The sequence below is a fragment of the Mastigoproctus giganteus genome, chromosome 10 (assembly GCF_048544385.1).
Source record: "Mastigoproctus giganteus isolate SK-2022 chromosome 10, ASM4854438v1, whole genome shotgun sequence".
In the NCBI taxonomy this organism is placed as follows: domain Eukaryota; kingdom Metazoa; phylum Arthropoda; class Arachnida; order Uropygi; family Thelyphonidae; genus Mastigoproctus; species Mastigoproctus giganteus.
This window is the reverse complement of record NC_143584.1, coordinates 184,366,087-184,392,434: the sequence shown is the minus strand read 5'-3', so window position 1 is coordinate 184,392,434 and position 26,348 is coordinate 184,366,087. Positions and strand designations below refer to the sequence as shown.

Sequence of the window (26,348 nt, the reverse complement as noted above, 5' to 3'; positions counted from 1 at the left end):
ATTACAGCATGTCCCCCCCCCTACTTTTTCTTACTATTGAATACACCATGAATTGTCAACCTAATAGAGTAAGCTTATCTGTGAAAAGATCTAAACCTCCCAAACACTTCCTAGTTCATTTCACAAATATACGTGATCTCAATTCTAATCTCAACGATGTCCATTTCTAACAGAATCTCAGTTATAGGTTGATTCAACTACTGCTCATCTCAGTTGCCCAAATTATTTGCTGTATGATTCCATTCACCTCAAAGGTGGTACTTGTGCATATGTTCATTCAGATATTCCCTGTCAGAGACTTGGTAATTTGGAATCTCCTCTTTTCGATCTTCTCTAGCTTAAAAACTCTCTACCTCATTCTGTCAAATTCATCTGTTGTCTCTACAGTTCTCCCAACTCCACTAATCACTTGCAGCTCTTTGACTTCCTCTCTTTGCAACCTGACTTTCACCAGTCCAACTTTCCTAACATTGAGGTAATTTTCATTGGTGATTTTAATGTTCATAACTCCAGCTGGCTTCAGTTTTCTAGTCACACCGACCCAGCTGGTCGAGATACTGTGGCTTTTGCAATTACTAATGACCTTGCACAGATTGTTCATTTACCTTCAAGAATACCAGACAATCTTAACTATACAGCCAACATGCTTGATCTTTTTCTCACAAACAACCCTTCTAAGTACATGATTGAAGTGAGTGGTCCTTTAGGCACCTCAGATCACAACTTGGTGATTGTTTCTCCTCCAAAGGAGCCTTCATCTCATGGCTATTCCCAACCATGTATTGTTTGGCATTACAAGAATGCAAAATGGGATGACCTATGAGATTTCTTTTCTTTGGTCAGATTACTGTTTTAAAACTTCTGATGTCAACTTTTACTCATATCGTGTCAGTGAAATTATTCTTGTAGGAATGGAATCCTTTATTCCACACTCCACTTTAAAATCTGGTCCTTAATCTAAACCTTGGTGTTCTAATAAATGTGCTAAGGTTGTTCAAGAGAAGAACATAAAATAAAATAAATAAAGTGCAGCCATTATCAACCCACTGCAGGATGGAAGCCTCCTCAACAATTCATGCTGAGGGAAATGGACCATAATCTGCCACGCTGGTCCAGTGCGGGTTGGCAGATCGACCGTATTCAGCAGTCAGGGGCTTGAACCCCGGTCTACTCAAAGAGCGTGTGCTACTGCACTCCCGCTCCTGCCCACTCGGCTACGGAGAACATGGCATATCATAATTGGCCTATTTCCAATTCTTCAGTTATGTTTTCTGCCTACACCAAAGCTTGCGACAATTGTAAAGCAGTTATTAATCAGTCCAAACTAGATTTTGAACAGGCTAAGAGTAGAAAACTTGCTTCTTGCCCTAAAGGTAGCCGAGCATTCTGGTCTCTTGCAAAAGCTATTGGTTGCAACTTTTGCCCATCTCTGCTCCCACCTATGTCAAAACCAGATGGTTCTGTTGTCACTTCAGAGAAGGATCAAGCTGACCTGCTAGCATTCCATTTTTCTTCCAACTCATGTATTAATGATCTTGGTAAAACACCTCCCACCATTCCCAACACACTCCATTCAATGCCTCCTGTGGTCTTCTGTCAAAAGGATGTCAGAAGGATTTTGACAAATTTTGATGCTAAGAGAGCTCCCAGCCCTAATGGTATTTTTCCACTTGTTCTCAAAACCTGTGCTCCTCAATTTACACCTTTTCTTTGCTGCCTATTTTCACTTCCTTATTTCAAAGGTGTTTTTCCTTCTGCTTGAAAATTTGCTCATATCCAGCCAGTTCCTTAAAAAAGGGTGACAAATCCCTCCCATCCAATTATCATCTTATTGCAATTACTTCTACTCTTTCTAAAGTAATGGAGAAACGAATTAACCACCAACTCAAACTACCTAGAAACCTTCCATCTGATCAACGATCGCCATTATGGATTCTGTCAGTGTCAATCCACTGGCAATATTCTGGCTTATTTTTCCCATTTATGGACAAATTCAATGGAAAAGTTGCTGAAACACAAGCTGTTGTTGTTGTTGTTTTTTGGAGCATTAGCAACTAAGGCCATATTGCTCTGGGATATGCGGTGGTCATTCCCTGACATTTCCGCATCCTCCGTGTTTGGTGGTGACGGGCTCGAACCCTGGTCTAATCAAGAAGCGTGTGCTATGCACTGCTGCTCCTTCCCACCTGGCTACAGAGGAGCTTGAAACACAAGCAGTTGCTCTTGACATTTCAAAGGCTTTTGATCGTGTTTGGCATAAAGGTCTTCTAAACAAGCTTCCATCTTGTGATTTGCCAACTGTTTTTTGTAATTGGTTATCCAGTTTTCTCTCTGACCGCTCACTGAGGGTGATGGTAGAAGGCTCTCTGTCTTCTGACTTCTCCACTAATGCTGGTGTCCCCCAAGGATCAGTTCTTGACACCACTATTTTCCTCTTGTATATTAATGACCTTCTTCTATTGACTGGAAATAGGTTTGCTGATGATAGCACATTGCATTCCACTTTCCATTTTGAGAAACCTTGCCCTGCTCAATCAGCTTCAACTTCTCAAATATCCACTACCATTTCCTTAAATGCCGATCTCCAGTAGGGCAAAGACAATTTAGTTGATTACAATCCTTCTAAAACTTAGTCTTGTCTTATATCTCGCAAAAAGGATTCTTCTGCTCCTATGCTTATCTTTGGTGACACTCCGATTTCTAGGCAAGACGATATATCTCTTTTGGGGATTACCCTGACTTCTAATCTCTCTTGGCATAAGCACATCACAAATATTGCTTCCTCTGCATCTAAAAAACTTGGTTTCTTCTTTCACTCTTGGCATTACTTTTCTTCCAAACAGCTGTTCACTCTATACAAATCGCAAATCCGCCCTACCTGGAATGTTGTTCCCACATCTGAGGCAGTGCCCCCAAAACCTCTCTCAGGCTTCTAGATTCCATTTAGAAGAGGACAGTCAGGTTAATTAATGACTCCTCTCTAACAGAATCTCTCCACTCACTGTCTCATAGACGTACTGCTTCTGCTGCATGCCTTTTGTACAGATACTTCCACAGGCACTGTTTTTCTGAATTGGCTTCTATAATTCCTTCTCTCTCTTTCAAAACAGTCTGAACGTGTGCCGCCAACATCCATTTACTGTCCAACTTCAAACTCACAGAACCAACTTTTCATCTTACTCGTTTATTCATTCAACTGCCATTTTTTAGCATTAGCAGAGGCATTTGATGCAAGAAAGCAAGCTTATGCAGCATCAGCCAGAAAAAAAAAAAAAAAACTTCCACTTCATCCCTCCGTTTTTTCGAAATACCTGTCCAGCTGAGCCTTAAATTTATTTAGGCTATCAACTTCCACAACAAGGGATGGAAGTCTGTTCCACCAACCAACTACCCGCTGGCTAAAGGCAAATTTCCGCACATCTATCCTACATCTGTCTTTCCTCAATTTGAATTTATGCCCTCTCAGGTGATTATACTGAGCAAGAGGCAGAATCCCATCAGCATTGAGCAAGGCTTTATACACCTCTATCAGATCACCTCACCAGTGCCTAGTCTCCAGACACTGTAATTTGCAAAACTTAATCCTTTCTTCATAAGAGCAACCCTTTGTTCCATTCACTAACCTTGTTGTCCTTCTCTGTACTCGTTCCAGCAGCTCTACATCCTTCTTGAAATGAGGCCTCCAGACCTGTATACAGTACTCAAGGTGTGGCCTGACCATTGCCTTATACAAGGGAATAATCACCTCCTTATCCCTGCTAGAAAAATTCCTGTATATCATTGATAAGACACCATGAGCTACTCTTTCAGGCCATCTGCACCGCTCAGAGAACTTCATATCTGCCTGCACAATTACCCACAGGTCCTTTTCATTCTCTACCACTGTCAGTGTAGTACCACAGAGTTGATACATTGCTCAGGGGTTGCTGTTTCCCATATGTAGTACTTTACGTTTGTCAATGTTGAACTTCATTTGCCAACTCTCAGCCCATCTGCTCAACCTTTCCAGATCCTGTTGCAGCATCATAGCGTCAGTAGTAGTGTCCTTAACAACTCTGCCAACTTTTGTATTGTCTGCAAACTTGAACATTAAGCTTGATATACCATCATCAATATTATTTATAAATAAAGAAAACAATAATGGACCCAACACTGAGCCCTGAGGATCTCCACTAATAACATTAGTCCACGATGAGCAGTGTCCATTGATTACCACTCTCTGTCTTCTCCTCCCTAACCACCCCTTTATCCATAGCAGCAATTTGCCTCCAACGCCACACTGCTCCAATTTGTGCAGCAGTCTTCCATGTGCAACAGTATCAAAAGCCTTTCTAAGATCTAAGTATATAATATCAAAGTTATTCCCTGCATCCAGTTCTTTTGTGACTGTATCATAGTATCCAATCAAATTGGTCAGGCAAGACTTCCCCTTAACAAAACCATGCTGTGTCTGAGCTATAACTGAAGTCTTGTGTAGATGATCTTGCAGTGCTTCTTTAACCAGTGCCTCCATTAATTTTCCTGGAACAGAAGTTAAACTCACAGGTCTATAATTACTTGTGTCAGCCTTTGATCCTCCTTTGTGAATTGGGGTCACATTTCCACATCTCCAGTCTATGGATACCTCCCCTGAGTCCAAGGAAGCTCTCATAATTATGGCTAAGGGTTTGCTAACCTCCTTTGCTGCCTCCTTTAATATAACTGGATAGATCCCATCCACCCCAGGTGCCTTATTTGTGTTTATCTTCAACAATTTCTCTTCCACTTTACTCTCAGTTATTACAAGATTATCTAGCTTACTGCCAGAGCTGAATACACCTCTAGCATTCCCCTCGCTGAATAACACCTCATGTGTGAATGTCGATGCAAAATACTCATTTAGTTTGTTTACTACCTGAGCAGGATCATCAACAGTTGAACCATCGATATCAAGTGGACCAATCTGATTCATCCCCTTCCTTCTAGAGTTTACATAAGTAAAGAACTCTTTGCTGGTTTTCTTTGAATCCCTTGTCAAAGATTTCTCGTAATCTGCCTAATCTCCTTTGTAACTTGGTTACAAATCAACTTATATCTATCATAGGCTTCTGTGTCACGTGTTAATTTATATGTATCCCATGTATTTTTGTTCTCTGCAATATGTCTCATTAGTTCATCTGACATCCATGTAGGCCTAAACCTTGAACAGTATTTCTTAGTTGGTATGAAAAGCCTAGTAGCCTCCAAGATTAAGCCCCTGAAGGCCTCCCATTTAGAATTCACCATTGGCAACATCATCAGTTGGTCCCACTGTATAGAATTTAAATACTGTCTAAGACTATCGTAGTCACCTTTACGAAAGCAATAACCCTTCCCTTTACCCCTGATGGTAGTTACCTCTTTGAGTAAATCCCACTTCAGCACACTGTGATTATTGCCACCTAGTGGTTCCTCTATCTGCAGATTCTTAATGCATGAAGAATCACTACTGATAATCAAATCAGGAGTATTACTCCCTCTAGTTGCTTCCCAAATATGCTGATGTAGAAAACAATCATCCAATAAATCCATTAAAGCCTTGCAAGTGTGTGAGTGACCAACCCACAAATTCCAGTCAATATCTGGGAAATTAAAATCCCCCATTATAAGGCTCTCTGATTTACTGGCCCACTATTTCCCTGTACAGTTTCTTATTATACTCATCAGAGTCATTAGGCCTATAGCACACTCCTACTCTCAATTTTAATCTCCCAGTGCTTATGTCACACCAAACTGACTCGACACTGCACTGTCCAGTGATGTCGACTGGCTTCACTTCCTTGGATTTTATGTGTTTCTTAACTAATAGCATAACCCCTCCTCCCTTCCTATTCTGTCTATCCTTTCTGTAGACGTTGTACTCCCCAAATTCCAGTTCTGCATTCCTTATATCTGTGTGACACCAAGTCTCTGATATCCCAACAATATCCACCTTTGATGCTTTGAGAAAAACCTCAAATTCATCAAATTTATTTACTAAACTCCTAGCATTGGTGTACACGCAAGTATACATGCACCTGTTCTTTTTCTTAGCTACCCTAACACAACCCATGTGTTTACTTGTAAGCCTTGAATGGTTTGAGCATGCTCAATGCTGATGGGATTCTTCCTCTTGCTCAGAATAATCACCTGAGAGGGCATAAATTCAAATTGAGGAAGGACAGATGTTGGATAGACGTGAGGAAATTTGCCTTTAGCCAGCGGGTGGTTGGTTGGTGGAACAGACTTCCATCCTTTGTCGTGGAAGTTGATAGCCTAAATAAGTTTAAGGCTCAGCTGGACAGGTATTTCGAACGAACAGAGGGGTGAAGTGGAAGTGGTTATTTTTTTATCTATTTTTATTTTTTTAAATTTTATTTTATTATTATTATTTTTTGGCTGATGCTGCATAAGCTTGCTTTCTTGCATCAAATGCCTCTACTAATGCTAATGCAATGACTCCCAGCAGTCTGTGAAATATCCTGTATGTTGTTTTCCAGGCTTCTGCTCATTCCAATAGAAGCAGTGAAAGAATCACTTTCACCTCTGCCAGTAGCCATTGGCAGAGGTGAAACAACCTTCCTTTGGAACAACCTTCCTTCACACGTATTTTCTGAAAATTGCAGTCTACAGAAGTTCAAGTCTAATGTCAACAAATATCTTCTTTCATCTTCTCAACCACCAAACCCAAGCATGGTGCTAAGTACTATAGGTTCTAATACCTCTTGTGTTTGGGGTTTTCTTAAAAAAAAAAAAAGGAGAGAAATAGAAAAGAGAATAGAGGAGAAAAAAAATTATAAAATATATAATGATAAAATAATATAATACAAAGGAAAGAGATATTAATGCACATAACCTTAGTGTTTCTGATTACGGGTCCATCACCGAAATTGCAAGAAAAAAACAACATGGAGCCTCTCAATTTTGAACATAAAATACATGTCAAAAGAGGTAAAGGTTAAGATATAAAGGAAGTTGAGTCATTTAAAAATTCAAGCTAAATGTAAAAAAGGGGCAGGAAAAACAATGTAGCAGGCATGTGGTTTATAACTGACCCTACAGGTAACACAAATACAACAGGAAGGAACGCAAACTTACTGCCATAAGAAAGCATGCCAAACTGAATTTGAAACCAAAACAAAAAAACTGAAAACTGTATAAAAAAGTAGTAGTTATTTAGTGGGCAGAAAAGAAAGAAGGAATTAAATACGTGATTTACAGGGTGTTTCAAAAGTGATGGTCAATAATTTAAAGGTGAACTGTACAGACTACAATATGCAAAAATTGCCTAGTAAACATGGGTCCTTAAGTGAATCGTTTTCAAGATATTGCACATTTCTAGTTGGGATCCACCACTGACAAAGTAAACTGTACAGAGTTGGGATCCACCACTGACTTGTTTGTTTAGGTTAGGTTATGCTCATTCTCTCCCTTTCTCCTCTCTCAATACTCTGAGACGTAGCCGGCATACTAGTACTTGTCAAAGGATAGTCAACATGGAAAGAGGTTACAGCAATGAAGAGTATGTGGACATGCACTTCGTGTATGGTAAAGCCAATGGCAGTGCACTTGAGGCTGCACGTTTGTACCAAGAAGCATTTCCCCACTGAAGGTACCCAACAGGTGCACATTCATAAAGGTACATCAATGCCTTAGAGAACATGGGCACTTCGCACATGTAGTAAGAGCAGGTAGGCCCAGAAGCATAACACCTGATGTTAAGGAAAGGGTGTTAGAAAGAACAGAACAAAAAGGAGGGTTGCTTTGCAAGAGAGAGAGTACTGAGTAATAGCAATGTGTGGCGAATCCAGCGTGTACAAGGTCTCAGCAATACAGACTACTCTCCCAGAGGGAACTTCTGCCAGTGGATGTAACAACAGTGTGTCCTGAACCCCCAATTTTTAAACAACATTTTGTTCACTGACAAAGCTGGGTTTACTCGTTTGTTTGTTATTTGGTTTTTAGGAGCATTAGCAACTAAGGCCATATTGCTCCGGGGATATGCGGTGATCATTCCCTGACCTTTCTGCAACCTTCGTATTTGGTGGTCACGGGCTCGAACCCCGGTCTCATCAAGAAGTGTGTGCTACGCACTGCTGCTCCTGCTAACCTGGCTACGGAGGCGCCAGGTTTACCGTGATGGTATTTTTAATTTTCATAACTATCATGTTTGCTCCAACGAAAATCCTAATGCAATTCATGAGTCACGACATCAGCAATGTTTCTCGTTGAATGTCTGGGCAGGACTACTAGGAGACCGTCTAATTGGACCACACTTTCTGCCAAACAGGCTACAGGAGAGCTGTACCTTCAGTCCCTGCAGAATGTTCTTCCAGACCTCCTTGATGATGATAATGTTCAACTTCAACAATGCCAGAACATGTGGTTTATGTGTGATGGAGCACCGGCACATTTTGCTCGTGTTGTGACTCAGTTATTATTGTTATTATTTGGTTTTTAGGAGCATTAGCAACTAAGGCAATATTGATCCGGGAATATGCGGTGGTAATTTCCTGACCTTTCCGCATCCTCCGTATTTGGTGGTCACAGGCTCGAACCTCGGTCTAATCAAGAAGCATGTGCTATGCACTGCTGCTCCTGCCCACCTGGCTACGGAAGTGCCTTGTGACTCAGTATCTAACTAGAAGGTATGGTCAACGGTGGATAGGTAGAGGTGGGCCTGTAATGTGGCATCCCAGATCACCAGACTTAAAAAAATCCTATGGATTTTTGTATCTGGGCTCTTGTAAAAAGTTTGGTGTGCACTTCTGACATTAACGCAGTTGAGGAATTGCAGCATCAGGTTGAAGGAGTCTTTCAGCAAATGAGAAATGACCCAGGAATGCCTGAGAGGATTCGCAACTCATTGCAGAGAAGACTACAAGGCTGCGTATGGATGCAAGGACAGCATTTTGAATACTTTTTGTAACATTCTGTAACATCTGTAAAATCCTGTGGTGTTGAAACCAAAAATTAAAAATGTATTATCTTATGTTTAAAAAAACCACCCTTAGCAAAGGATTCACAGCTTTTTGCTAAACTAGTGCTCCCATATTCAGTGGCAGATCTTAACAGAAAATGTGCATTATCTCGAAAATGGTTCATTTGCGGCACGATGTTCACTGGGACTTTTTTGCTTATTTTAGCATTAGCATTAGTAGAGACATATGATGCAAGAAAGCAAGCTTATGCAGCATCAGCCAAAAAAAAAAAACCACTTCCATTTCACCCTCTGTTTGTTCGAAATACCTGTCCAGCTGAGCCTTAAATTTATTTAGGCTATCAACTTCCACAACAAGGGATGGAAGTCTGTTCCGCCAACCAACTACCCGCTGGCTAAAGGCAAATTTCCGCACATCTATCCTACATCTGTCTTTCCTCAATTGGAATTTATGCCCTCTCAGGTGATTATTCTGAGCAAGAGGAAGAATCCCATCACCATTGAGCATGCTCAAACCATTCAAGGCTTCATACAACTCTCAGATCACCTCGCCAATGCCTAGTCTCCAGACACCGTAATTTTCAAAACTTAAGCCTTTCTTCGTAAGAACAACCCTTTGTTCCATTCACTAATCTTGTTGCCCTTCTCTGTACTCATTCCAACAGCTCTACATCCTTCTTGAAATGAGGCCTCCAGACCTGTATACAATACTCAAGGTGTGGCCTGACCATTGCCTTATACAAGGGAATAATCACCTCCTTATCCCTGCTACAAAAATTCCTGTATATTATTGACAAGACACAATGAGCTATTCTTGCAGCCCATCTGCATTGCTCAGAGAACTTCATATCTGCCTGCACAATTACCCCCAGGTCCTTTTCATTCTCTACCACTGTCAGTGTAGTACCACAGAGTTGATACATTGCTCTGTAGTTGCTGTTTCCCCATATGTAGTACTTTACATTTGCCAATGTTAAACTTCATTTGCCACCTCTCAGCCCATCTGCTCAACCTTTCCAGATCCTGTTGCAGCAGCATAGCGTCAGTAGTGTCCTTAACAACCCTGCCAACCTTTGTATCGTCTGCAAACTTGGACATTAAGCTTGATATACCATCATCAATATCATTTATAAATACAGAAAACAATAATGGACCCAACACTCAACCCTGAGGATCTCCACTAATAACATTAGTCCACAATGAGCAGTGTCCATTGATTACCACTCTGTCTTCTCCCCCTCAACCATCCCTTTATTCATAGCAGCAATTTTCCTCCAATGCCACACTGCTCCAATTTGTGCAGCAGTCTTCCATGTGCAACATTATCAAAAGACTTTCTAAGGTCCAAATATATAATATCAAAGTTATTCCCTGCATCCAGTTCTTTTGTGACTGCATCATAGTATCCAATCAAATTTGTCAGGCAAGACTTTCCCTTAACAAAACCATGCTGTGTCTGAGCTATAACTGAAGTCTTGTCTAGATGATCCTTCAGTGCTTCTTTAACCAGTGCCTCCATTAATTTTCCTGGAACAGAAGTTAAACTCACAGGTCTATAATTACTTATGTCAGCCTTTGATCCTCCTTTGTGAATTGGGGTCACATTTCCACATCTCCAGTCCATGGATACCTCCCCCGAGTCCAAGGAAGCTCTCATAATTATGGCTAAGGGTTTGCTTACTTCCTTTGCTGTCTCCTTTAATATAACTGGATAGATCCCATCCACCCCAGGTGCCTTTCTTGTGTTTATCTTGAACAATTTCTCCTCCACTTTACTCTCAGTTATTACAAGATTATCTAGCTTACTGCCCGAGTTGAATACACTTCTGGCATTCCCCTCGCTGAATAACTCCTCGTGTGAATGTCGATGCAAAATATTCATTTAGTTTGTTAGCTACCTGAGCAGGATCATCAACAGTTGAACCATCAATATCAAGTGGACTTGATTAGTTTGTACTTTTCACCATTAAATTATTGACCATCATTTTTGAAACACCCTGTATACAACTCAGCATAGAAAAGAATTATATGAGGGACATTCAATAAATTATCTTCAATATTCAGGTCCAGTTCTTTTCTTCAAATAAACTCCTGGCCATCTCCTGAATTATTAATGAGCTAAGAGGCACATGGTCGTGTGTTTGCCTCTCAATCCAAAAAATTAGGAGTTTTTCCATCTTGCGCAACAAAAAACTTCTATTTTTTACTATTCTACTCATTAAAACAGGAGTTGTTTCCTTAACTGCCTCCACAATTCTTTCTTTATCTTTAATAATTGTTGCGATACTCGATTGGTTCACACCATAATGATGATCTATGTCCACCTGCTTCTGACACCTTTCTGTCCTTTTTATGATGCTTATAGTTTCTAAACTAATATTGTGTCTTTTATTACTATCACTATCAGCACCAGCATTACTATTTCACTTTGGACCAATGATGGCTTAAATTTTTAAAAATATATTTTGAAGTCACCAAATGCAGAACTACACTTAACGGTGTCTATAAAACCACTGACCACATTTGTTGTTGTGTAACGTGAAAGATTGGTTGGGCTCATTTCTTCTGTGTGTTCGCAGTGCTGCTATTATCCATTTCAGGTATCTTTGCGACTGTAAGAGAAACGGATGGGGAAGCTTCCATTTCTCAGACTCTAAGTGAACCAATGGTTGACCATTTTAAATAACCTAGGCACAGCAAGTGATGATCCTATTATAACATTCTATGTGGTGTGGAATGTAAACCATTTTTTAGTGGCTAGATTAGTTCAGTATAATTATCATATAATAATTTTCTGATAATTATTGTGTTAAATACATTTTTTAAAAGTTTATTTATTTAAAGCTTACAATTATGTTCACTATACGTTTGGCATTTTGTTTTATAAGGAACTCTATCTATTGGTGACTTTAAGAAATTTTTAATGAATTGTGATGTTCATTATAGTGAACCTAAAATCGAACATTCGTAAACTGAGAATTGCCTGTAGTTCACAAGCTTTTTCCTGTATACAACTATCATTTCAACACCCATAACATCACAGGTTACCAAGACTTACCAGTAAGTAGAGACTTTACATGTTGCCTGCATATGAAATTCTAATGCAGAAATGGACAGAAATCTACATTTCCGTTTAGGAAATGCAGTTAGGTATTATTTGAAAATTGTTCGCATCTTCTGATAAAACCTTAAGTTTTTAAAAATGAATGAAACAAATTACTAATATTGTAAATTAGAGCCAAAAGTCATTGGATATATTTTTGCTTTATCTTGCAATAAAAATCTCAGTTACATCCAATAAAGGTTTGCCCTTTAAAAAAAATTTAATATTAAATGAGCAGTAAGGCAACTGAATATTGTTGAATATTAACATAAATCACTTTGCTTTCTATGCATTCATCATCATCACAGAAAACCGTTACTACACATATGCATAAAAGGTAAAGCGCAGCCATTATCAACCCACTGCAGGATGGAGGCCTCCTCAACAATTCACGCTGAGGGAAATGGACCATAATCTGCCACGCTGGTCCAGTGCGGGTTGGCAGATCGACTGTATTCAGCAGTCAGGGGCTTGAACCCCGGTCTACTCAAAGAGTGTGTGCTACTGCACTCCCGCTCCTGACCACTCGGCTACGGAGGCCGAATACACATATGCATACACTTTTAAATTAAATATTTTAATTTTAATATAAATTAAACAAAATATAAATAATATTTAAATATTATTTAACTAAATATAATATTTAATAATTATATTTACTTTTATATTTAATTACATGATAAATAAAATTTAATTAAATATTTTAAATTTTAATTAAATTAAATATAGTCTTAATAAAATAAAGGGCTTATTTCTTTCCAGAAAGCAAGACAAAGTTAATCTCCCTCCACATATAAGAGAGAAGAAAAATACATGGGATGATTATAAATTATCAGGTTACTCAGAAGCCTATAGTAAGTAAAAAGTAGTCTGCAATCAAGTCACTGAGGCTGTTAGGCAAGCTAAGGCAGATTATGACAAGTCCTTGGCTAAAAATGCAAAAAAGAGTGGCAAAGAATTCTTTGCTTATGTTAAATTAGAAGGAAAGGGGTGAATGCTATACCTATTGATGATCTTGTTCAAATTGCTAACAAACTGGATAAACATTTTGCATCTACATTCAAGGGTGAAGATGCATTTAGGGATGGGAATACCAGAAGTATACCAAGTTGGGAGCTAAACTATTTTCTGATAAATGAGAAGAAAGTGGAAGAGAAACTGTTGAAGCTAAAAGTAAATAAAGGTCTGGACTGATGGAATCTATCCAATTATGTATATTAAAAGAGATAGCAAAATAGGCAAGCAAATCTTCAGCCATAATTATGAGTCCATCCTTAGATTTTAAAGAAAGATCTTACATACCAATCTGATTGCCTATGTCATAATAACAAAAGAACTGGATGTAAACAATAATTTTGATTTCATATACTTAGATGTAAGTAAAGCTTTTCTCACTGTTCCACACAAAAGACTGCTGTACAAATTGCAACAGTGTGGCATTAGGGGCCTACTGCAACAGGATCTAGAAAAGTTGAGCAGATGATCTGAGAGGTGGCAACTGAAGTTTAATATTGACAAATGTAAAGTACAGTAATACCCCGACTTATGCGAACTCGGAGTTACACGGTTCTTGATTTTTTCGTTTGGTGTATATCTAAAATTAGCTTACCAGTGATTTGGAAGTCAAATCATAAAGCTTGGGTGACAGCTTCCATTTTTGAGGACTGGTTTAGTCACCACTTCATACCTGAAGTCGGACGTTATTGCAAGTCTAAACAGGTTCCATTTAAAGTGATGCTTCTTATTGACAATGCACCCGGTCGCCCTCCTGCCACCCTAATTAATTTCGACCCATGTGTGAAAGTTGTGTTTTTGCCTCCAAACACAACCAGCTTGATTCAACCGATGGACCAGGGAGTCATCAAAATATTCAAGACTTACTACATGAGGCGTTCGTTTGCACGTCTGAATGAAGCTATGAGACAAAATAGTGAGATATCTGTTAAAGACTTTTGGAAACAATTCAATGTTTTAGATGCCGTAAGAATCATTGAAGAATCTTGGGATGAAATTCACAAAAAAAACATTGAATGGTCTCTGGAAGAAACTTTGTTCATTTTTTTTCAAAAACGAGACGAAAACAACGCCAGAAACTGATCATGTCGTTCATGTGATAGAAGAAGTTGTTAATCTTGCCAGGCAATTAGATTTGGAAGTCAATGGTGATGATGTCAATGAGCTGTTGGATTCACATAGTCAGGAGCTGACAATGAATGAGCTTATAGAGATGTGTGAGCAAAACATCACTGAAGTATCTGACACTTCAGACCCAGTTCCACCAGAAAAGCACATGAGAATTGCAAGTTTGACAGAAGGTCTCAGCTCAACTGAAAAGGGCTTAAAAATTTTAGAACACAGACTCCAACGAAGAACGCGTTATAGCTACAAAGCAAGGAATAAAAAAATTAACTTGCTACGAAGAAATTCTGCATGAAAAAAAGAAGGCGCTGTGTCGTCAGACAAATTTGTTAGATTTTATGAAGCCATCAACATCGAAATAACTTTTTTTACGTAACTCATTTATTTTTTTAATACATATTTTGTATTAATATGTATAAATAACTACAATTTTATTAAATATTTTTCTTCTAAACTAGTGTTTTTGTTAGTCCTTGGTCCCAATTAAACAAAATTTATATGTATTTATATGCAAAGTTGTACCCCGACTTACGCGAATTCGACTTAAGCAATTTTCGTCGGACCCACCTATCGCATAACTTCGGGGTATAACTGTACTGCATATGTATAGCAGTAACCACAGAGTAACATATCAACTGTGTGATACCACAGTTGATATGTTGGAGAATGAAAAATACCTGGGGGTAATTGTCCAGTCAGATATGAAGTTTTCTGAGCAGTGCAGAGAGTCTGCAAGAGTAGCTCATGGTGCCTTGTCAATGATATACAGGAATTTTTCTAGCAATGATAAGAAGGTGATTATCCCCTTGTATAAGAAAATGGTCAGGCCAAGCCTTGAGTACTGTACACAGGTCTGAAGGCCTCACTTTAGAAAGGATGTAGAGCTGCTAAAATGAGTACAGAGAAGGGCAACAAGATTGGTGAATGAAACAAAAGGTTGCTCTTATGAAGAAAGGCTAAAGTTCTGCAAATTACAGTGTCTGGAGACTAGGCACCTGTGAGGTGATCTGACTGAGTTGTATAAAGCCTTGAATGGTTTGAGCAAGCTCAAAGCTGATGGGATTCTTCCTCTTGCTCAGATTAATCATCCGAGGGGACATAAATTCAAATTGAGGAAAGATAGTTGTAAAATAGACGTGGGGAAATTTACCTTTAGCCAGCGGGTGGTTGATTGCCAGAACAAACTTTCATTTGTCGCTGTGGAGAAAATGGATGGGGGAAATGGGAAGGGTTTTTTTTTTTTTTTTGGCTGATACTGTATCAGCTTTTTTTCTTGCATCATATGCCTCTACTAATGCTAATGCTGTTATTAGTGGCATCTTCAGGGTTCAGTGCAGGGCATGTTACTGTTTTCAATATCACTACCCGACAAATTTTTTTTTTGTCATACCTCTGGAACGAAAGTTGGTTATTCTGAACAAAATTAATGTCCTGGTTATGAAAATATCAACCTTTTACTTCTGTCACACCTACATCAAAAGATATATGCATTTTTTTTTAAATTCCTTGCTTTTATATAATATCATCATACATGGTTGTAATTATTACACACAATATATGTTTAGACATGTTTCCCACTCAACGATTTCCTTTAATACTCCAAATTGCTTTCCTGTTTAAGGAACCAACAGTAATCTCCCATCAGAGTCCCAGCAACCTTGGTATCATTTTTCCATTGCAGATACGTCCTGGTGGAAGTGCTCTTCTTGTTCATCACTGACATCTGCTAAGTTTTCAGGAAAGAAATCCAGATGGGAATGAAGCAAATGCATTTTCAATGACACATTTGGCACCCCATGTTCTTGTTTGTTTGTTATTTGGTTTTTCGGAGCATTAGCAACTAAGGCCATATTGCTCTGAGGATATGCGGTGGTCATTCCCTGACCTTTTCACATCCTCCATATTTGGTGGTCACGGGCTCGAACCCCGGTCTAATCAAGAAGCGTGTGCTACACACTGCTGCTCCTGCCCACAGAGGTGACCTCCATGTTCTTGTAGCATTTCAGCAAGTTTGTCACCAGTTGCTCATAGATCTCTTCTTTTCTCTTTCCGAGGAATCTGTGTAACACAGCCTTGAAAGATCTCCATGCAGCCAGTTCAACATCATTCAGGTTTCTTTGAAATTCTTCCATCTTTTAGGAGCTTTCTCATTTGAGGACCTATGAAAATTCCTTCCTTCAGCTTTGCATGAGATAAATTTGGAAACATTTTCAGTAAATATGCAAATCCTCTGCTTTATTTACCCAGTGCCTTAGTGAAATTCTTAATCAGTCCAAGCTTGATGTGTAAAGGGGGAAGAAAAACCTTTTGTGGCTTAACCAATGGAACATACTTTACATTGCTTTTTCTGGGAATATATTCATCTCTCTTGTCTCAGTATTGTATGACATAGTGTTTAGCTGTTGCACGACTATCCCACAAACATAGTAAACAACAGTATTTAGTGAAACCACCTTGCAACCCAACAAGCAATCCAATCACTTTGAGATCACCACAAATATTCCAACCATAGTCATTGCAATGTACAGCAACAAGAATCTGGGACATACTATAGTAAGTTTCTTTCAGGCCAACAGCATGAACAGGAGGAATTGATGGTAAAGTATTTCCATTATGAAGCAATACTTGTAATTACATACCAATTGGGTGGTACCACACTCAAGTTGTTGGAGAATGAACTAGACCAAGAAAGAATTGTACAGTCTAATATGAAGTTCTCTGGGCAGTCTGGACAGGCCACTAAGACAGCTCATAGGTTTCTCTCAGTGATATACTGAAACTTCGTCAGCAGGGATAAACAGATGATTATTCATTGTATAAGATAATGGCTATGCCACATATCGGTACTATTAAAGGTCTGGAGACCTGATTTTAGGATAAATGTTGATCTGTTTGAACGAGTACAGAGAAGAGCAACAAGATAGTCAAGAACACAAAAGGTATCATAAAAACTTCAGTTCTGAAAATTTCAGTGTTTGGAAACTAAGCACCTGTAAGGTGTTTAAGGCATTAAATGGATTCAGTAAACTGAATGCTGATGGCATCCTTACTGTTTCTCTGACTATACACATAAGGTGACATAAACTTAAATTGAAAAAAGGTGTGTAAAAATTTGCTTTTAGCCAGAGAGTAACTGATTGCTTGAATAAATAGAGGGGATGGACATGAGGTGGGCAGGTTTTTTTTATTATTTTTTTATTTTTTTGCTGGGGTTGTAGTGTAAGCTTGCTTTCTCATTTGCCACTAGTAATACTGATCAAGAATTTGGGATTAGCATATAAATAAATAATTGCAAAACAACACAAAAAAAACCCCCAAATTTACTATATTTACCTTATCAAAAGGTGATAAACCTTTAATTCTTGCCCTAAAATAACCGGCAGCCAAAAGAAGTTCAATAATTTCCTGAAGCTTAATGCTTTGTTCCTCATCTTCTCGAGTTTCCACCTGAAATAGTTAAAAAAACAGATAAAATTAATAAATGAAATTAACTTTCTTGTAGAAATTTTATCCATTTTAATGTTGTGATAAGGGCATTTCTCTGAATTATGACCCTGTTTATATTTAGAGAATAAATGTTACAAAAAAATTAACTATAACATTAAAAATATCTTACATTTCAACACATCTCTCGCTCTCTCATCTACATCTAAGAAACAATTTGAACATTAAAAATTTTTTTTTTTAGATTCAGAGGCTACTATATGACTACAGGTGACCCCCGCTTAACGCTGATCATTCGTTCCGGAAAAACAGAGCGCTAAGTGAATCCACGCTAAGCGAGCGCCGCTTTCCCATAAGGTAACATATCTATTTGTGAGCTGTGGTCGGTGGCATAGGATATTTCCTAATCAATAATAAACGGTAATGAAAAGATGCACAAATGTCGGTCAAAATATTTAATATTCAAATATTTGTACACATAAAATATTCTGCATTACATACGTATATAATTATGTGTTTGGTTTTTTTTTAGGAGCATTAGCAACTAAGGCCATATTGCTCGGGGATATGCGGTGGTCATTCCCTGACCTTTCCGCATCTTCCGTATTTGGTGGTGATGGGCTCAAACCCCGGTCTAATCAAGAAGCGTGTGCTACGCACTGCTGCTCCTTCCCACCTGGCTACGGAGGCGCCTATATATATAATTATGTGGTAACTACTTACGTATCAAAATTAAACTTAAAATTACAATTAAAATCATGAATTTAATTGATTTAATTTAAAGGATGAATTTAATCATGAAAAATGTGTGGATTTTGAGTTGAACTTCTGCCCTCTTCCGATTAAACTAAAAGGGGTATTAATTTTAAATGGCCCGCAGCATTACCACCCAACAATAAAGTCAACTGATCCTTCGCCCCTTTAAAACTTGGCATGTTTTTTCTTCTTTCAATATGAAACTTCTTTTAGGCATTCGTTTCCACAAAAGTCCTGCTTCATCTATGTTAAAAACTTGTTGAGAAGTATAACACATAATACCCCTCTTCAATAATTTTAACAAGTTCTTTTTTGACTTGATCTGCACTAGCGGCTTCTCCCTGGTTTTTAACTCTATTCTACCAGCCCTTACGAGTTTTAAACGGTTCCACATTTTTTTTTTTTTTTTAGGCGAGTTTTCTTCAGATCATCATATTGGCTAATCTCTCTCTCTCTTTTTTTTTAAATATTTAACTTAACTGAATTCTGCATTGGAATATTATCTTCAATAAAATTAAAGTCTTTCCATTCCAATCCTAATAGCTGTCCTAGTTGCTTGCAGTGGAACAGCTATCTTTCCCGCTGCTAAAATAAATTCTTTATTTTTTTATAATTGTTCTTACAGTTAAAATTGCAAGTCCTAAATTATGGCACACATCCGCTTGTCGTTGACCGGAATCGATTCACTTCAAAACGTCTAATTTAATTTTCAAATTCAGTCTTTTTCTTACATTTATAGTCTTCGTACTGCGCCCAGACATTGTTGCTTTTTCATTCCTATCGGTCATTATTAGCTCTTCGAAAATATAACTGCGTTGGTTGAATTAATTATGATACAATGTTCAAGTAAACTTTCCGTTACGCACGATGTCTAATACTGTACTGAGTGATGACTAGACTTCGTATAAATGCATATAACGCAAATATTACAAGCAATATATTTGATAATTTTTTAAAATGTTGATCTCGGAACTACCTAACAAGTCACTGTACTGCAATTAAATTAGCGTGCGAGAAAATTTCACTGAGCATGGGAAAATTTCTCAAGTCGGCGTGGGAAACGTTTTAATGCTGTTTTGCTATTCATTTTCAAGCTATCGACTCCATCAAATGAAACGATTTCGTTAAATATGTCAAAAATGTAATCTGTAAAAGAGCGTTATAGTGATCTGTGACAGCGTTATAGTCAGATACGGGTTATAATATAAGAACAGTGTTATAGCGAATCAGCGTAAAGCGAACCGCGTTATAACGGGGGCCTGCTGTATTACATTCCATATAACAAAAAGGAACCTAAATAAAAGCAAAACAAGTAAAACAAAGGCTCTTCTCTGTGGAAACATGGACAAATGGCAGTAACACGGTCACAGTAAGCTCTCTCTCACTCACTCACACACAGAGTGGCTCTATGTGTTTTCTTGCTGGCTGCTTGGCTTGTAAATTGTTCAGGTGTTGGTGGAGATGGGTCAAAAAAACCTGCTAAGCCTGGTGATCTGTCAGATGTTCAATGAATCTTTCAGGTAGTATGCTCATTGACAGTTTGTTACTGGACTGTTGTCTATCCATTTACACGTGTCTGGGAAGGGTGACTTCTGTAGTGGAGAGCTAGTTGGGATGGGGAGGCATGGAGACCCTGAATGCAGCTTGAGAAAAGGGGTTATCACATGGTTCTTTCCTGTTTATATTTTTGTTGGAGGTTGCCTGGATGACAAAAGCTTCCTTATAGTCTCTTCTCTTCTGGTGGGATTTTGGATGGCAACTAACAGTTTTCAGTAATGGTAGAATATGATTTCACTACCCCCAACGTTCCCTACCTTGCATGGGTACTGAAAATTAATAACTGACTAGTAAGCTATGTTTCTACAATTGACACATGGATGGAAGATCAGAGAATTTCTTTTAATTTTCTGAATCCTATGGGCTCTTTGACTTGGTATTCCCTCCCGGGAGATAACCGTTTTCTCCAGCTTCATTTAGAGGTATTCCCTAGTCCTTCAATTTAGTTGAAAATTTTTCTTCTCAGAAGGCACATTGAGATATGATAAAATGTAAGATATCTTTTAGTGTTAGTGTAAATTCTCTTTAAAATATATTTCAAAATTAAACAGCTTCTTAATGCAGTGAAGTATCCTTAATACTGCAATCTAATGCCAGTATTCAATATGCCCTTTCAAAACTCTATTAATGAAATTTAACATGTTATATATGAAAAACTTCCTAAGTGGGGGGAGAGGAAGAATAAAGCACAAGGGAATTCAAGCATTGTAAAATTCAGACTTTGAAAAGAAAATATGATAGCAAAGTCACACAGACCAGTAGTATCATACTCAACATATAAGAGATAACTTACTTGGAACATCCCTTCAAATGCCCTTTAATGAAGAGGACAGAAATATATGGTGATGGCAGTCTTACATCACCAGTATATCGGTATCTACAAAGTGACATCCAATGAGCAATAAAAAATACTGGTGGCTTCCTTACATAAAATAATAATGACACTTATAAATCGGAATGACAGCACAGAAACATATATAGAACTTCAATGTTAAATTATTTCCAACATGTTTTTTCAATCATAACTTTATTACTTTAAGAGAAAGCTACTAAAAGTTACATACCTATTAAGAAATATTGTTCAAGATTTAGGCCTAAATGGTTATCAAATGAACTAATGAGACTCATGAGAGAAAAGAAAAATGCATGGGATGCATATAAATTATCAAGCGACTCAGAAGCCTATGGCAGATATAAGCTAGTCTGTAATCAGGTCACAAAGGAGGTTAGACAGGCGGAGGCAGATTACGAGAAATCTTTGGCAAAGGATGCTAAGAAAAACAGCAAGGATTTCTTTACTTATATAAACTCTAAAAGGAAGGGGATGAATCTGATTGGTCCACTTGATATCGATGGTTCACTGTTGATGATCCTGCTCAGATAGCAAACAAACTGAGTATTTTGCATCTACCTTCACACATGAGGAGTTATTAAGATCTGAAAATGGCAGCAGGTTATCAAATTGTAGCAGGGTGCTTAAAGATTTTGTAATAACTGAGAGCAAAGTGGAGGAGAAATTGTTGAAGTTAAACATAAGAAAGGCACCTGGGGTGGATGGGATGTTGTTGTTGTTATTTGGTTTTTAGGAGCATTAGCAACTAAGGCCATATTGCTTCAGGATATGCAGTAGTCATTCCCTGGCCTTTCCGCATCCCCCGTATTTGGTGGTCACGGGCTCGAACACCGGTCTGATCAAGAAGCGTGTGCTATGCACTGCTGCTCCTGCCCACCTGGCTATGGAGGTGCCAGTTTGGTGGATGGGATCTATCCAGTTATATTAAAGCAACTAAGCAAACCCTTAGCCATAATTATGAGAGCATCCTTGGACCAGGGGAGGTCCCCACGGACTGGAGATATGCAAATGTATCCCCAATTCACAAAGGGGGATCGAAGAGTGACACAAGTAATTACAGACCAGTTAGTTTAACTTCTGTTCTGGGTAAAATAATGGAGTCACTGGTTAAAGATGCATTGCAGGATCATCTAGACAAGACTGCAGCAATAATTCAGACAGAGCATGGGTTTGTTAAGGGAAAGTCTTGTCTGACAAATTTGATAGGATATTATGATGAGGTTACAAAGGAACTGGATGCAAAAAATAATTTTTATATCATATATTTGGATATCAGGAAAGCTTTTGAAACTGTTGCGCATGGAAGACTATTGTACAAATTGGAGCAGAATGGTATTAAGGGAAAGTTGCTACAATGGATAAAAGGATGGTTGAGTGGGAGAAGACAGAGGGTGGTAATAAATGGGTGCTGCTCTTCGTGGACTAATGTTATTAGTGGAGTCCCACAGGGTTTGATGTTGGGTCCACTGTTGTTTTGTATATTTATCAATGATATTGATGAAGGTATATCAGGCTTAGTGTTGAAGTTTGCAGATGATACAAAGGTTGGCAGGGTTGTTAATGACAGTAATGGCAGTGTGCTACTGCAACAGGATCTAGATAATTTGGGCAGATGGGCTAAGAAGTGGCTACTGAAGTTTAACCTTGAGAAATGCAAAGTACTGCATATGGGTAGAAGTAACCCCAGAGAAACGTACCAACTGTGTGGTACTACACTTAAGGTGGTAGAAAACGAAAAGACCTGGGAGTAATTGTGCAATCAGATATGAAGTTTTCTGAGCAATGCAGACAGGCTGCCAGGGCAGGTCATGGGGTTTTGTCAATGATATATAGGAACTTTGCTAGCAGGGAAAAGGAGGCGATTGTCTCTCTGTTTAAGGCAATGGTCAGGCCACGCCTTGAGTACTGCGTACAGGTCTGGAGGCCTCATTTTAGGAAGGATGTAGATTTGCTTGAGCATGTACAGAGAAGGGCAACAAGATTGGTGAGGGGAATGAAGAGATCCTCTTACCAAGAGAGGCTTAAGTTCTGCAAATTGCAGGGGCTGGAGACTAGGCACCTGCATGGTGATCTGATTGAGGCGTATAAGGCCTTGAATGGGTTGAGCACGCTGAATTCTGATGGGATGCTTCCACTTGTTCAGATTACGAACCTAAGGGGCATAAATTCAAATTAAGAAAAGACAGATGTAGAATAGATGTGCAGAAATTTGCCTTTAGCCAGTGGGTGGTTAATTGCTGGAAGAAACTTCCATCTGTTGTTGTGGAAGTTGATAGGTTAAATATATTTAAGGAGGAACTGGACAGGCATTTGGAGGGAATGGTGTGATTTTTTTTTTTTTTTTTTGGCTGATGCTGCAAAAGCACATACACTTGCTTTCTTGCATCACATGCCATTACTACTACTACTACTACAAAGAAATTCAGTTAAAAGGATTTACAACTATATTTTACAGACAAGAGAAGGAATGAAAGCTCTTTATAATATGGTATCAAACTCTCACACTATGATGCCATCAGTTATAGCATTTGTGTAATGCAGTACATAATTCTCAGGTGTTTTTACAGTTACTCATCTCAAAGCATCAAAATCAACACGTCTAGATTCAAATCACACTATAAGTAATAGTGAGCTAAAAATTCAAATAAAAAAAAGAAAGAAAGAAAAAAAAAGTTCCATAAGTGTGGTGCTGTTTATTAATACCCCCCCCCCATTTATGTCAGTATTATATTCTGGAATTCCTCCCCCCCCCAAAGATCGATGTGTGGTGGGGGAGAGATTCCAGGAGCAACAGGATTATTATTGGTCCTGGAAACCCTGGAGGTTACTAAAATCTGGCATTAACCATGTGTACTGAATAAAGCCATACTGCCCAGGTGTTGGTGCGCACACGGCAACAGCTGAATTACAGGTTGGCTGCATAATGAACAAAAATCGACGCTCATATCGAAATAACACAACCAAATTTTAAAAACACACTCGTTAACGTATGTTACAACTTAATTCATTACCCTGTTTTACACAATCCCATAAACAGTTAAATTTGAAATTCCCGTATTATTTACAGAAACTCTGCACATCTTGACATTTAAAGCACTCTACCAAAGCGAGAGCCATATGCACATCAACTCTGTTTGATGTCTTAACAGCGATACATTTTCTATGGAAGAAATTTAAATTCACCTCAGTTGCATTTTCATCACGTTCAAAACTAGAACTGCCATACAGGCTTGAATGTTGTTTAGTCAACGAGCGTCTCTTAACGAACATAATTTAGAAAACTATTAACTCGGTCAAACTTCTACACCCACCGGCTTATTTACGGAACAGTGGCGACGTGCAGTGGTGTCCAAACTCAAACATAAGGAAGAATTCCAAAACTATTACAGATGTCATGTTATTATTATTATTATTACTGTTTTAGCCATATGTTGCAAGGAAGCCTGAGGCTTATACTACACCAGCCAAAAAAAAAAAAAAAATCTCTATTACCCTGAGAGAGAGAGAGAGAGAGAGAGAGAGAGAGAGAGAAGTAGAAAGGAATCACCAAGAAAGGGAAGAATGATGATAATTTTTGTAAGGTTTTAGGAGCATCTGCGACTACAGTATAGCCATATTGCTCCGCGTATACTGTCTGTGAATAGCGTGTTTACTGTGTTTTATTTTCTATTTGTTGGACGAAAAACTCGAGTTTCCGGAAAAAAATCCATGTTATCCTCGCCTGAGACCAACAACTCAGCCACACTGTGAAAAAGGCCCATAAAAATGCTTCACGTCATCGACGGGACTCGAACTCTGGTATTTTCCACCTGGTGTGGAGAGGACGGTGATTCTTCGAACTATGCTACCCGCGAGGGCAACAGATGTCACATGCACGCATTCATTCAGAGACATCCTTTTTATAAGTTGGTTCGGGAAGAGGTAAATTAGTAGGAAACCACTATAGGTATAATGAGAATTTCAAACAGAGTAATCATCTTTATATCTGAAAAATTCATCAACAGATAAATGAATGATTACATAAACCTGACAGTTTACTTAGTGCAAAGTTGACTTTGGACACTAGTATAATGCCTTCGTGGGTACCACAGTTGGTATAATCATCGTCCTGCTCCCGAAACCGAGTAGAAAAGACCAGAGTTCTAACCCTGTTCCTGTCAATGACGCATGGAACTTTTATGAGTTTTTCACAACGTGGCTGAGTTAGTCAGTTTCATGCGAGGGTAGCATGGGGTTTTCTCCAAGTAGTATAGTAATTAACAACGCTATACTATTACACTAGAAACTCTAAACCTCGTTAAAAGAACAATCCGGTGCTCTCTGAAAGTTATAAAATGTTCTCCAGAGAGTTATAATGTGTTCATGATCATCTTCTCTTTTTGGAGACTCTCTCTCTCTCTCTCTCTCTCTCAAGGTAACTCGGGATTTTTTTTTTAGCAGGTGCAGCATAAACCTCAGGCTTCCTTGCACCATATAGCTAATAATAATAATAATATAAGTTCATCTCATAGTTCATAAAGCCTGTCTCCATTTAAGTTCATTCCTGATATATTACAATATGCTGATCTATTATAATGCTGACTATTGGAAAAGTTGAAGGCCAATATTTTACAATTGCATGGCATGTTTTACGTTATTCTATTTTGCATGATATTTATAAAACTAATTTCCCTCCATTATCAATTCCTTCTTGATGCAGGGGACTTCGGCAATGCTCTTGTATCAGAAATAGTATTAGTAGTAGCAAATGATGCAAGAAAGCAAGCTTATACAACATCAGCCAAACGGCAAAAAACTACTACAAACTCCTCTGTCCACCGACACTAATTTGTCTAATTCTTCTATACAGGGTGTTTCAAAAGTAATGGTCAATAATTTAAAGGTGAACTGTACAGACTACAATATGTAAAAAAGCCTAGTAAACATGGGTCCGAGATATTGCACATATCTAGTTGGGACCTACCACTGACAAAGTGAACTGTACAGAGTTGGGGTCCACCACTGACTTGTTTGTTGCTCTGCAAGAGCGTCGCTCCTTTCGGCAAGGAGGGACTCTCTTGCAGAGCAACCCATCTTGTCGAAATTCCTGGATTTTGTTCTATTTTTTCTAACGCCCTTTCCTCAACATCAGTATAGTAATTAACAACGCTATACTATTACACTAGAAACTCTAAACCTCGTTAAAAGAACAATCCGGTGCTCTCTGAAAGTTATAAAGTGCTTGAAAGTTATTTAGCACTTGAAAGGCCCCAGGCGCAATTGAATTTTGAGCCCCCCCTCTAAATATTTTCGGTACCACTACAGTGTGCATTCTACGCGCACGTTTTTACTATAGCACGCTCTCTAGATTTGGTGTTGCGGTTTTAATCATTTTGGTTGCGCAATTCTTTCATACATATTTTAACTAATGTTTAAACGAAAAAATGGCACAACTAAGCATTAATGATAATACGTATTCTACTTCAGATTCACTTAGTTCGCATAGATATTTCATATAATATGTAGGGATATTCGCATAAGAGTTTACAAACTTCTCATATTAAATTATAGTTTTATTT

The 26,348-nt window shown here is 38.4% G+C and overlaps 1 protein-coding gene across 2 annotated transcripts in view; it reads right to left on the bottom strand.

Annotated features, from left to right (window-relative positions):
• fidipidine (coiled-coil domain-containing protein 93) overlaps positions 1-24,108 on the bottom strand; it is a 167,128-nt gene extending 143,020 nt beyond the window's left edge. For both annotated transcript variants that reach the window (XM_090382322.1, XM_090382323.1), the window contains exons 1-2: positions 23,974-24,108; positions 17,514-17,627 (exon numbers count right to left, since the gene is read on the bottom strand). In XM_090382322.1, the coding sequence (XP_090238448.1) occupies positions 17,514-17,627; positions 23,974-24,060 (201 nt within the window). In that variant the 5' untranslated portion in view covers positions 24,061-24,108. The remainder of the gene's footprint in view (positions 1-17,513; positions 17,628-23,973) is intronic.
• Between the last annotated feature and the right edge of the window lie 2,240 nt (positions 24,109-26,348).